Source organism: Gorilla gorilla, chromosome 18 (genome assembly GCF_029281585.2).
Source record: "Gorilla gorilla gorilla isolate KB3781 chromosome 18, NHGRI_mGorGor1-v2.1_pri, whole genome shotgun sequence".
NCBI lineage: Eukaryota > Metazoa > Chordata > Mammalia > Primates > Hominidae > Gorilla > Gorilla gorilla.
The window spans coordinates 37,129,102-37,142,665 of record NC_073242.2 but is presented as its reverse complement, the minus strand read 5'-3'; the positions used below and the strand labels follow the sequence as shown (position 1 = coordinate 37,142,665).

The following is a 13,564-nucleotide window of genomic DNA, read 5'->3' as shown; positions in this document are numbered from 1 at the left end:
TGTGCACATGCCCTGGCCTCATTTCTCTCTCACTTCAGCCACTCTGTGATATAAGCATTATTATCATTTCAAAAATGAGAAACGGCCGGGCGCAGTGGCTCACGCCTGTAAACCCAGCACTTTGGGAGGCCGAGGAGGGCGGATCACATGAGGTCAGGAGTTTGAGACCAATCTGACCAACATGGTGAAACCTCTCTCTACTAAAAATACAAAAATTAGCCAGGTGTGGTGGTGTGTGCCTATAGTCCTAGCTACTTAGGAAGCTGAGGCATGAGAATCTTTTGAACCTAGGAGGTGGAGGTTGCAGTGAGCTGAGATTGTGCCACTGCACCCCAGCCTAGGCAACTGAGTGAGACTCCATCTCAAAAGAAAAAAAAAGAGAGAGAGAAACAGGCTTAGAGAGGTGGAGCAACTTGCCTAACATTAAACAGTGAGTACATGATAGAGCCAAAATGTGTGTCCAGGCCTGTCTGCCCCCACAGTCTGAGTTCTCACTATACCAGCCAGTTTGTAGGAGGGCTTGGGTTGGATGCTGGTGGTGTCAAGAGTGGGATAAGGCCGGATGAGGTGGCTCATGCCTGTAATCCCAGAACTTTGGGAGGCCAAGGTGGGCGGATCACCTGAAGTCAGGAGTTCGAGACCAGCCTGGCCAACATGATGAAACTCCATCTCTACTAAAAATACAAAAAACTAGCCGGGCATGGTGCAGGCCACCTGTAATCCCAGCTACTCGGGAGGCTGAGACAGGAGAATCACTTGAACCCGGGAGGTGGAGGTTGCAGTGAGCCAAGATCATGCCATTGCACTCCAGCCTGGGCAACAAGAGTGGAAACTCTGTCTCAAAAAAAAAAAAAAAAAGAGTGGGATAAAACACTTGCCTTGTACAGTGTGGCTGTGATGAGCGCCAGCAGTAGCAGAGCCCCCACAGAGCTGCCCATGATGATGGGAATGGCGTTGTAGACCTCGTATTCTTCTAGCACCATCTCCATCTGATTTAGAGATCAGAGAGCATCCGGCCTCATGCCATCCCAGATGCCTCCCAGGTTCCACCACCTTTAAGTCCCTCCCCTCCTTCCTGAGGCTCTGCTCCAAGGAGTGAGACACAGCAGCACCCGTGCCCTTAGGGACAGCTGTCCTGCCCAGAGACCTTCACCCTCCTCCCCCAAGGCTTGCAAACCCCCCACCCAGCACCACAGACGTAGCCCTAGGGGTCCTCTTTCCAGCTGGTCTCTGCCCTGCACATGGTCTCTACCTGAGCTCTCATAAATGCCTCCTGTCCTGGAAGCTGGGAGTACACGGATGTGTCGAACGTAATTTCAGCCACACTCACGACCGACACCTTCTTCTGCAATGTCTGCAAAGGGGTTGGGGGAAACCTGTGGAACTGGCTCTGGGGGAGGCTCAGAGCTCCGGGGTGCCCTGGCTTGCAGATGGGCACAGACATGCCAGGTCCCGCCTGAGTCTGGGGCAGGGGCTCTGCCGCTGCCCCCACACACCTCGCGGACCCAGCCGAAACTGAGATTGCCCTTCAGGGTGAAATCCAGCTCCTCCTGGACACTGAAGGAGGGGACGTCACAGCGGAACTGCAGGCAGTCAGCAATGGAGCAGTCCTGGGGGCAGAAGAGGGGTGAAACTGAGGGGTTCTTCCCTGAGGAGGGAACCATAGGAAAAAATATGGTCAGGTTTGGGGTGGGGTACAGATGAGCAGTTACAGGACATGCACGGAACTCTGTGGCCTAGCAGTACATTTCCCAGTATCCCTGGTGGGGGCTGATCTTGGCGGTGGGAGTTCAGGGACTTTCTCACCAGCATGGGACTTCTTGAAATCTGGGTCAGGAAGTCAGAATGCTGGGGAGGTTTTCTCTCTGATACACAGGGGAGACTCTGGGGAGAGAAAGAAGCACTTAGCCACAGAATGAGCAACATGTCCCTGGTAAGAGGGAGTGCTGTGCTGTGGGATGTCAGTCTGAAGAAAGAGGAGAGACAGGCGGGTACCTGAGATGGGGCCTCCATGACCACATCCCACACAGCCACCCCGTTCAGCAGGACAGGAACCCAGAAGTTAATGCTGATGGCCAGGTCTCGCTGGCTGAGGTTATTCACCTGCAGGAAATCAAAGCAGAGTGTTATTGTGGTCTCTGGAGCCTTCCAAATCCTACTTCCCTCCTGGCCCTACCCCAAGGTTCCTCTCCATCTTCTCCACCAACTTCCAACTTTATCCACAACGTGGAAGGCAGACATGGATACTCCCTAGACTCTCACACGGTATCGATGCTCAGCCTCTTTCATTTTCTTCTCATCGGAGGTTGCAAAGTTGAAGTACTTGGTGGATTCTTCCTGCCTGGAGAGAGAGCCTGTGGGTGAAAAACAGCCCTGAAACTGTCCCCAGTTGTGCCCTGTCCTACTGCAGAGAGCTCTGTTGGCCTGGGCAGATGTCTCAGGGAAATAACGATGGACATTATTTGGCCGGGCACAGTGGCTCATGCCTGTAATCCCAGCACTTTGGGAGGCTGGGGCAGGAGGGTTGCTTGAACCCAGGAGTTCCAGACCAGCTGGGGCAACATCGTGAGACCCTGTCCTTATTCAAAGTAAATAAGTAAAAGATGGTCCCACATAACCTTTGCTGCCTCGGCTTCAGCTCCCCTCCCTCCAATGTCCCTTGCCCCCATCACCCAGATCCGCTAGCTCTGCCCTGCACACCACTGGCTCTTTCATAGCCTCATGACTTTGCTCAAGCTCTTCTCCTTGGAACGTTCTTACTGTCTCCAGTTTTGGAAATTTACACTTAAAGACCCAACTTAAACCTCCTGTCTCCTACACGGGGCAAAGGCGTTTGCATTGCTTTCTCTAATAGGTAGTGTTTGGCCTCTGGTAATGCTTACAGAGATTGTAGCAGAACAAGTTAGCCTAAGGGGACTCTAGGAATGAGAGCTGGATCACTCAGGAAGACATGGAGTGAGGGCCCCTTCATGGTGGGAATGAAGAAAATAGATTCGGCTGTCCTGGGGCAGGTGAGTAAATGTGAAGGAAGATAGTGCCTGTGCACAAGCCTGTGGAAGGGACATCAGTGTTCCAGGCAGCAGGTGGGGTCTTTCCACCCAAACTTCCTTCAGCAAACACAGGCTGTGTGGTTGGCACTGGGGATTCAAGTTAAGCCATAACTCCCTGCCCTCTCACCACTTAACATCTAAAGTTTTAGTAAAAATGAGCAAGCTGGCCAGGCGAGGTGGCTCACGCCTGTAATCCCAACACTTAGAGAGACTAAGGCAGAAGAATCGCTTGAGCCCAGGAGTTCAAGACTGGCCTGGGCAACACAGAGAGACCTCGTCTCTGCAAAAAAAAAAAAAAAAAATACAAACATTAGCTGCAAGTGGTGGCACACGCCTGTGGTCCCAGCTACTCAGGAGGCTGAGGCAGGAGGATTGCTTGAGCCTGGGAGGTCGAGGCTGCAGTGAGCTACGTTCACACCACTCCCCTCCAGCCTGGGTGACAGAGTGAGACCCTGTCTCAAAACAAACAAAAAGCAAAAGTAAGCAGACCAGCAGAGGGGCCTGCATCTCGCATGCAGCAGCCAGACCAGCCACGCAGAAACGGCCCCAGCAGTCCACCCCCCATCAGCCTGATGACTAAAAACATGGGCTCCAGTGTCAAACCGCCTAGGTTCACATCTCAGGTCGACCACTTCCTACCTGAGTCACTGAGGCAAGCCACTTCACGTCTCTGGGAACTGTAGCTTTTCACTCTTTAAAATGGGGATGCGAACCGTAGCACCTCCCTGTAGTAGAGTTGTGACCAGGGCTTGGTAGTGCCCAGCACACAGGGACTCCTCCATAAATCTTAAGGTTTATTTTTCCCTAAGTATGCCAGTTTTCCTCTGTGCCCCCCACCCCAAACCCTTCTCTCTATGCTTCTGTTTTCTCATCTTAAAATCTAGTTCTAAACCTCTTTTCATTTTTAAAGTTTTATTTTATTTTCATTTTTAATTCCTTTTTTTGGTAGAGATGGGTTCTCACTATGTTGCCCAGGCTGGTCTTAAACTCCTGGGCTCAAGCCATCCTCCCACTCATGCCTGTAATCCCAGCACTTGGCCTCCCAAAGTGCTGGGATTACAGGCATGAGCCACCGTGCGCAGCCTAAGCCTGTTTTCAGATCTAAGTAAACCACCCAGCTTTCCCCAGTCCTTGGAGAGGCATGCCATGTATGGCCATGGACATGGACTCTGCAGCCAAACCATCTGGGTCTGATTCCTGGTTCTGCTGCCCACTTGGAGATTGACAGGAACAAAGTATTTCACTTCTTGGTGTCTTTGTTGGTGAAAATAGGGATAACAATATAATTATTGGTAGGATTAAATAAATGTAAATACATATAAAGTACTTAAGATGATGCAAGAAAACCACCATAAAACAACAGCAACATAAAACGATGCCTGACATGGGTATATATAACTGTAAGCTCTTATTGTAAGTATTTTCCTGTGGATAGAAAAGGAAACCTACATGTGGCTTGAAAGGACAATGACACTGCTTGATCTCCCTCGCTCCTTCCCCTAACAACTTAATACGTCAGAAGCAACAGTGGACAGGTGTGGTGGCTCATGCCTGTAATCCCAGCACTTTGGGAGGCCATGGGGTAGGGGTGGATCACCTGAGGTAACGAGTTCAAGACCAGCCTAACCAACATGGTGAAACCCTGTCTCTACTAAAAATACAAAACTAGCCAGGCATGGTGGCACATGCCTGTAGTCCCAGCTACTCGAGAGGCTGAGGCAGGAGAATCACTTGAACCTGGGAGGCAGAGGTTTCAGTGAGCTGAGATCGCAACATTGCACTCCAGCCTGGGCAACAAGAGTGAAACTCCATCCCAAAAACAAACAAACAAACAAACAAAAAATTAGCTAGATGTGGTTGTGCATGCCTGTAATCCAACTACTCGGGAGGCTGAGGCAGGAGAATCACTTGAACCTGGGAGGTGGAGGTTGCAGTGAGCCCAGATTGCACCACTGAACTCCAGCCTGGGTGACAGAGTGAGACTCCGTCTAAAAAAAAAAAGCAATAGCAGCAAACTTTGTCCCACAGCAATGTTACAGTCTTTCAGCCCAGTGTGTGGGATGCCTTGCTCTGCATCCAGCCTCGCCTGCCCCTGTGCCTCCACCACCTGCAGAACCCTCTTGCCTTCAGCCCTACACTTGCCTTTCCTGCGCTGCCTTGGCCGGGCTCTTAAGAGACCTTCCCAACAGTTTCTCACACCTCTGCCCCACTCTGAGTTTTATAGAAACCTGACCTTTCCTTTCCTCTGTGTGGCGACAGACCATATCCTGTTGGGCACAAGCTCCCCAATTCAGGGTGCTTAGAAAAGCCTTGATCTCCATGTAGCAGCTTTGCTTCAGCACATTCACATTTAATACAAAGGACAGGATTTGTTTCATGTTAAAAAAGGAAGCCTTCCTTTTAGAGGGAGGGGGGGAAAGGCACAGTGGTGGCAATGTGTGTGTGTCCCACCAGCAAGTCGATTTGAGAGAAGCAGCAAGAGCTATGGTATATATTATTAGGGTACAAATACACCAAAGATACATTCCAAGAAATTAATCGTTAGGCAATTTCTTTTTCTTTTCTTTTTTTTTTTTTTTTTTTTGAGACAGAGCCTTACTCTGTCACCCCTGAGCTGGCATGCAGCAGCGCGATCTCAGCTCACCGCAATCTCCGCCTCCCAAGTTCAAACAATTCTCTTGCCTTAACCTCCCCAGTAGCTGGGATTACAGGCGTGTGCCACTGCGCCCGGCTAATGTTTGCGTTTTTACTAAAGACAAGGTTTCGCCATGTTGGCCAGGCTGGTCTTGAACTCCTGACCTCAGGTGATCTGCCTGCCTCAGCCTCCCAAAGTGCTGGGATTACAGGTGTGAGCCACTGCGCCCGGCCTTAGGCAATTTCATCATTGTGCAAACATCATAGGTTGCACTTATGCAAACCTAGATGGTAGAGCCTACTGCACAGCTAGGTGATATGGTATAGCCTATTGCTCCTGGGCTACAAACCTGTGCAGCGTGTTACTGTACTGGATATTGTAGGCAATTGTAACACAATGGAAAGTATTTGTGTATCTAGACATAAAAAAGGCAATGAGTTGCACTACAATGTTACAACTGCTATGACATCATTAGGAGATTTTTCAACTCCGTTATAATTTTAGGAGACCACCCGTAGTAAATGTGGGTCCACTGTTGACAAAAACACCTTTTTTTTTTTTTTTTTGAGACAGAATCTTGCTCTATTGCCCAGGCTGGAGTGCAGTGGCACAATCTCAGCTCACTGCAACCTCCGCCTCCCAGGTTCAAGAGATTCTCCTGCCTCAGCCTCCTGAGTAGCTGGGATTACAGGCATGCGCCACCAGGCCCAGCTAATTTTTTTTTTTTTTTTTTTTTTTTGAGACAGAGTCTCCCTCTGTCACCCAGGCTGGAGTTCAGTGGCATGATCTCGGCTCACTGCAACCTCCGCCTCCCGGATTCAAGTGATTCTCTTGCCTCAGCCTCCCGAGTAGCTGGGATTACAGGCACGCATGACCACGCCCAGCTAATTTATTTTGTATTTTTAGTAGAGATGGGGTTTCACCATGTTGGCCAAGCTGGTCTCGAACTCCTGACCTCAGGTGAACCACCTCCCTCAGCCTCCCAAAGTGCTGGGGTTACAGGCGCGAGGTACCGCGCCCAGCCCGGAAACATCTTTATGCAGCATAAACGTCATTATATATGGCCGTTCACCCACAAAGGCATCCCAAAACAGGAGAGCTTAGATGTGCATCATTGGAAGAGCAGGCTGGGACTCAGAAGGAGCACCAGGCATAGAGGAAGGCCAGAGGTCCAAGGGGAAGGCCAGGGACTGGGCACCTGCTGATCATGGTGTAGACTGCGTACTTCACCGGGAGCTCCAGCTGGAAGGTGGCCTTGCTGCTTGAAGCCTTATTGTTCTCACTGGAGAAAGAAAGGGGGGACCAATGGGAAGGAATCCAGGAGAGGGGTCTCTAGCCGGGGCATGCGATGGAGGGTGGGGGATACCCTGGCCTGGACCCACCTGCTTGCACTGGCCCTCATAAGCATCCTGTCTCCCAGGGTGGCCTTGTAGGAGACATCAAATGTGACTATGAAGGTGCCCTGAGGGAAGAAGAAGGAAAGAATGGGGATAAAAGGAAGGGCATGGCAGAGTGAGGGACGGATTGGGACAAGGGAGGACAGTGATGGGGATTTAGGGGGAAGCACTGACATTAGAGCCCTCATGGAAGATGGGGTGGTTGACGCTGCAGCGGCTGCTCCTTAGGCCCTCGTCCTCAGTGGGCACTGTCTCACATGCCAGGCGCAGGGCACTCTGATGGGGCTGCTTCTAGGGGAGGAGAATGAATTTTAAGAAGTTACCCGCATGCATGTGTGGGCTTGATACACAGCAGTGGTGGCACTGCAGAGCACTAGGGAAAATGACAGACTTTTCTTTTTTTGTTGTTTTTTTTTGAGATGGATTTCACTCTTGTCACCCAGGCTGGAGTGCAATGGCATGATCATGGTTCACTGCAACCTCCACCTCCTGGGTTCAAGCAATTCCCCTGCCACAGGCTCTTGAGTAGCTGGGATTACAGGTGCCTGCCACCATGCCTGGCTAATATTTTTGTATTTTCAGTAGAGATGGGGTTTCACCATGTTGGCCAGGCTAGTCTCAAACTCCTGACCTCAGGTGATCCACCCACCTTGGCCTCCCAAACTGCTGGGATTACAGGTGTGAGCCACTGCACCCGGCCAAGGACAGACTTTTCAATCAATTTCCATCAATGCCAGGAAAATTGACCCATACAAAAAATTTTTTAAAAAACAGAAGAAAAGTAAAGAAAGTACAAGAGGAAGAGGAGGAGAAAGAAGAAAAAGAAATTGGATCCCTACCTCACTCCATAAATTAAAATAAATTCCAACTGGATTAAATACTTAAATGTGAAAAAGGAAAACCATGAAGCTTTTGGAATATAATATAGGGGGCTATTTTCATAACCTGGAAGTGTTTCTTAAATAAGACCCACACACGGAAACAATATGGTCAGGTGTGGTGGTTCACACCTGTAATCTCAGCACTTTAAGGGCTGAGGTGGGAGGATTACTTGAGCCCAGGAGTTTGAGACCAGCCTGGGCAGCATGGTGAGACCCTGTCTCTAAAAAATAAATAAATAAATAAATAAATAAATAAATAAATAAATAAATATTAGCTGGGCGTAGTGGCATGCACCTGTAGTCCCAGCTACTTGGGAGGCTGATGTGGGAGGATTGCTTGAGCCCAAGAGGTCTAGGCTGCAGTGAGTGGTGATTGTGCCACTGCACTCCAGCCTGGGTGACAGAGTAAGACTCTGTCTCAAAAAAAAGAGAGAGAGAGGGAGGGAGGGAGGGAGAGAGGGAGGGAGGGGGTAGGGAGGGGGGAAGGAGAGAGAGAGAGAGATACAAGGAAATGATGACCACAAAGTCAGAATAGTGATGACCTTTGGGGACAGGATGGAGCTGTGATGGGGAAAGGTAAACAGGGAGGGGGTTCTGGGGATGCTAGCAGTGATTTATTTCTTGATCTGGATGTTAACTCTATGGTTTGTTTAATATTATTCATTAAACCGTATATATGCTTTATGCACTTTCTCTGTGTGTGTGTGTGTGTGAGAGAGAGAGAGAGCGCGCATATCATCACAGAACAATTTTGAAGAACACTCTGTAACTCCCGGGGCTACAGGGCAGGGGAGAGGCCCCCTCCCACTAGAGCCTACAGCAGTTGTTACCTGGGCTCCTGACACCCGTCGGTGCGACAGCCCTGCTGGATAGTAGAGGCTGACCACGGTTCCATAGGAATCCTCACCCGCGTTCCACACAGTCACAATCACGTTGAGCTCCAGGGAGCTCCCCACGGTCAGGGTCTGCAGGCTGAAGGGGAAGGACGAGGCTGGGAGTGGCGCTCCACTGGAAATAGGTGGGAACTGGGAAGGGCAGGACAGAATCCCAGGAACTCTGGAGCTCTGGGCCAATAACAATCCAGTCAACATCACTTTTGTTAGAAAGAGAGCCAGAGAGCAGCACAAGCATCCCAGGAGGATGGGGGACTCAGAAGCACGTGTGTCTGGATATGAAAGGAGTTACAGCTCACCCTGAGAAGCTGAGGGTGACACCCAGGTCCCCTTCACAGAGGCCATCTTGCCCACAGTTCTTCTCGAAGGGGAGCTGCAGCAAAATAGTATATTCTGTTCCCATCTGACATCTTAGTCTTTCTCCAAGCCCCTCCTTAGAAGCACTCACCAACATTGAGCATTACTAAGCCACTGCCCCCAGCACTTTGCTGGACACCAACAAGGGGCGCAGGTGCGGTTTGGAGGTTGGCATATAAAAGAAAGATAAGACAAGATCCTTGGCTTCAAGGGACATAAAGTTCAGTTGAGTTACATCCAGCTTATCCTGGAACAATTATTCCACAAACATTATTAAGTGCCAATAATTGTGCAGGTTCTGGGTTGGGCGAGGGCTGGGGGAAGGTGGAAATGACAGGCAAATTCGACATGGTTCCTATGCTCAAAGAAACTACAGTCCCAAGACAGCCTCAAGTGTAGATGCAAATGGTTATAACAGTCATGTGATATCTGCTGTGGCACCACCTTGGTGTAACAGGGACCAGAGAAGGAGTGGCAGATGCTAAGCGTGGCCTTCAGAAGAGAGGGAGGTAAGGCTGGAGCTTCGGGGGGAGACGGGGAGAGAAGGCAGAAGGCACTGTTTTCCAAATGAGGGGCGAAACAGGGACAAAGGCACAGAGGTAGGAATGAGGAAACTTGGGAGGGATCTGGGAATGAACAAGAGAGTCTGTGCTAGGGAAAAGTGGGAACTGCCTAGGATGTGTACAGTTCCCGGGTGTGTGGATGGAGGTGGGAGCAGGGCCTAAGACCAGAAGGGAGAGCGAGGCTGGCGCATTTATGAAAAGCGTGCCTAGTAAGGGCGAGTGGGATGCCGTGAAGCCAGAGAGGCCAGGAGGCCAAGTCAGAGAGGACATCAGAGGGAAGGACTGGGATCTTTGTAAATGCAAGGGGGATTACGCAGGAGAGTGAAGAGCCTAGATTTGCATTTTAGGACCAGTCGACTCTAGCTCCTCTATGGAAAATGGGTGGGAGGGTACAACAATAGATATGGGAACCACTTCGTGTCAACTCTGGTGTAGGTGGGAGAGAATCGAGGGGCTGGGGGAAGGCAGCAGCTGGGACCAGGAGGAGAAATGGGTGGACTTCATGTCAGTCCTGGAGACAGAACCCACAGGCCTGGGTGTGAGGAGGAAGGGAGACTGGAGTCAGGTTTCTGGACTGGATGTGGTTGGGTGTTGGGGAGCTACAGTGGATTCTTAAGCTCATGGAGACAAAATGAAGTCAGCACATCCCTGGGACTTCATCGGAAGACTCACAGAAGCAGTGAAGAGGTCTTGTGAGCCCATGGCCAGCACAGGACGCAGGTTCTGGGGGGAGGGGATGGGCTCTCTCACCAGTGAGAAGTTGAGGTGCAGAATGATGGAGCTCACCACATCCTCCACACAATCCTGAGAGAGAACAGGCTTTCAAGAACCTGCTGTCCTCTCTACGCTCCACCACAAGTCCTTCTCCACTGCATCCACTCCCCACTGCCCTGACAGTGCTCCCTCCAAGCCGTGGAGCCAGGTTCTGCTGCCCTAATGTCCCTCTCTCCAGCCCCAACATCCTAACCCTTCCCACCTCGCTCAGCAGAGAACGGGGGTGCTCCAGGCCAGCCTTGGGCTCCTCCTCTCTCCCCCTTCCCAGAACCCAAAGTCCTCACTGGCAAAAGCAGCTTCAGGGTTTCACAGTGAATCCCCAGTCCCAGGGTTTTTCTTCGAGTCAAAGTCGGGTTCTTGGTTTCATTGAAAATGGCACGAGAAGTCAGACGACCTGGGTCCAGTGCCAGATCAAACCTGACAGAGCTTTGGATGTCACCTGAAGTGCAGGGGAGAGTGCAAAATGAAAAGGCAGAAATAACCTAGAATGCTCTGTTTTCATTTATTTGTTCATGCAATACATGTTTGCCAGACACTGCTATGGGCCATGAACTGTACCACGTGCTGGGGATACATGTGAAGAAGATAGATGGACGGATAGATGATGGATGGATTGATGGATGGATGGATGGCTAGATAATAGATAAATAGATGATAGATTAAATAGGTGACAGATTAGATAGATGATAGATAATAGATGATAGATTTGGTAGAGGATAGATTAGATAGGTGATAGATGATAGATAATAGGTGATAGATTGGTAGATAGATGGTAGATTAGATAGGTGATTAGATTAATAGATAATAGATAGATGATAGATTTGGCAGATAGATGATAGATTAGCTAGCTAGGTAGATATGGCCCCCACTCTCATGAACCTCACAATCTAAGAAAGAAGCCAAGCACATGGGCTGTGATGTTGCAGCGTGATCAGTGCGAGGGGAGGCTCTCCTGTGGTTCTAAAGAGAGCACGCTCGCTGGACCTGGCCAGGCTGCCATCCCAGATGGACCATGGCTAAGCAGCCGCCTGGAGAATGAGCAGGAGCCAGGTGAGGAGTGGGGAGAACATCCGGGACCATGGGAACAGGGCCTAAGACCAGAAGGGAGAGCAAACCTGGTGCATTTACGAAAAGCATGCCTAGTAAGGAGGAGTGGGATGCCATGAGGTCAGAGAGGCCAGGAGGCCAAGTCAGAGAGGGCATTGGAGGGAAGGACTGGAGTCTTTGTAAATGCAAGGCGGGTTACGCAGGGGAGTGAGGAGCCCAGATTTGCATTTTAGGACCAGTCGACTCTAGTTCCTCTGTGGAAAATGGGTGGGAGGGTGCAAGAAGAGATGTGGGAACTGCTTCATGTCATGACTTTGGTGTAGGTGGAAGGGAATCAGGGGCTGGGGAAAGGCAGTGGCTGGGGCCCAGGGGAGAACTGGGTGGACTTCAGGTCAGCCCTGGAGACAGAATCCACAGGCCCAGGTGTGAGGAAGAGGGGAGAGAATGAGCCAGGTTTCTGGCACAGGTGGTGAGTGAATGTGGAGGTAAGATTGGATTCCTAGGCCCATCCCATCCTCAGGATGGCATTGGGGCCCCTAATAGGATGAGGGGCCGGGGCCCCCTTTATGGGGGAAACACACCTAGCTGGTCCAGTGAGCTTTTCTGGATGGTGAGACAGATGGTGACGTCCCCAGCTTCCAGGGCACTGGGCTTCTCTTCCCAGCACCGGTACACAGCCTTGGCCACCTCCACAGGGCTGAATCTCATGGCCACCCCCACTTTCAGCACCGGCAGACTCCTGAGGGGCAGAGTAGTGGGGAGGACAGAACACTGGCTTCTGGGAGGATAACGTGGCTGGGGAGGCAGCACCGGTGAATCAGACATAGCGCGGGAGGGCAGGATGTTGGGGAGTCGCTACCTGAGCAGGAGCACCTGGCCCCGGGCCCCCACGGCCAGGTCCATCAGTCCATCCTGGGTGAGGTCCTGACCCCCGCTCAGCGCCTGCCCAAAATACTGCAGCCTGGGGGAGAGCTGGGAGCCGGCAATCCGCTGGCCAGAAGAGAAAAGGGTGAATCAGGCTGGAAGATGGGGGAAGAAGTTGGAAATAAGTAACAAGGGGAATATGGAGGTAGGATGGTGGCAAAGGGAGAGAAGGGGTGAGCTGTGAACAGATGTCACCAACAAGAGCCTGAAAAGAGGAGGTAGGAGTCGGGAGATGATTGCTAAGAAATAGATGTAGGAGTGGAGATTGGAAGGGTGTCCTGGTGACCCGAGTGTCATTCATTCAATCAATCTCTAGTTCCAATTCTGACTCCTCCACGTATGAGCCATGAAGCCGTGGGCAAGGACTCAATCTGTCTGTCCCTCCGTTTGCTCATCTTTCCAGCGACCCGCTGGCCAGAGAGATAGGAGAGGCGGAAGTCAAAGGGAGGTGATGGGAAGGGTTTGAGAAGAGAGATTTGGAAAACAGATTGTGGTGAAAGAGGATCAGAAGACAGAAATTGGAAAGGAGAGATGTGGAGATAGAAATTGAAAGCAAATACAGCCAGGCGGAGTGGCTCACGCTTGTAATCCAAGCACTTTGGGAGGCTGAGACAAGCAGATCACCTGAGGTCAGGAGTTCGAGACCAGCCTGGCCAACATGGTGAAACCCCATCTCTACTAAAAATACAAAAATTAGCCGGGTGTGGTGGCACAAGCCTATAATCTCAGCTACTCGGGAGGCTACTCGGGAGGTTGCAGTGAGCCAAGATTACGCCACTGCACTCCAGCCTGGGCGACAGAGTGAGACTCTGTCTCAAAAAAAAAGAAAAAGAAAAAAAAAAGCAAACAGGGTGAGGACCTCGGGACCCCCAAACAGAGAAGGGGGCTCTTTGGGTCCAACCCGTCATGAGGGTGCAGGTTGGTGAGGAAGTAACAGCGTAACAATAGGCGTATAATATATTTGCATATTCATCACTGGTCAGGTCACTCATGAACCTTCAGTGAGTGCAGTGGTGATTGCCTTAGCACTCTCACTGTTATTT

The 13,564-nt window shown here is 50.8% G+C and overlaps 1 protein-coding gene across 1 annotated transcript in view; it reads right to left on the bottom strand.

Annotated features, from left to right (window-relative positions):
- ITGAD (integrin subunit alpha D) overlaps nucleotides 1-13,564 on the bottom strand; it is a 43,943-nt gene that overhangs the window by 928 nt on the left and 29,451 nt on the right. The window contains exons 16-30 of the mRNA XM_004057557.5: nucleotides 12,457-12,587; nucleotides 12,179-12,336; nucleotides 10,835-10,989; nucleotides 10,449-10,580; nucleotides 9,156-9,229; nucleotides 8,794-8,935; nucleotides 7,257-7,373; nucleotides 7,068-7,147; nucleotides 6,884-6,967; nucleotides 2,263-2,341; nucleotides 1,996-2,103; nucleotides 1,807-1,884; nucleotides 1,497-1,610; nucleotides 1,253-1,354; nucleotides 879-989 (exon numbers count right to left, since the gene is read on the bottom strand). Of these exons, the coding sequence (XP_004057605.2) occupies nucleotides 879-989; nucleotides 1,253-1,354; nucleotides 1,497-1,610; nucleotides 1,807-1,884; nucleotides 1,996-2,103; nucleotides 2,263-2,341; nucleotides 6,884-6,967; nucleotides 7,068-7,147; nucleotides 7,257-7,373; nucleotides 8,794-8,935; nucleotides 9,156-9,229; nucleotides 10,449-10,580; nucleotides 10,835-10,989; nucleotides 12,179-12,336; nucleotides 12,457-12,587 (1,665 nt within the window). The remainder of the gene's footprint in view (nucleotides 1-878; nucleotides 990-1,252; nucleotides 1,355-1,496; nucleotides 1,611-1,806; nucleotides 1,885-1,995; nucleotides 2,104-2,262; nucleotides 2,342-6,883; nucleotides 6,968-7,067; nucleotides 7,148-7,256; nucleotides 7,374-8,793; nucleotides 8,936-9,155; nucleotides 9,230-10,448; nucleotides 10,581-10,834; nucleotides 10,990-12,178; nucleotides 12,337-12,456; nucleotides 12,588-13,564) is intronic.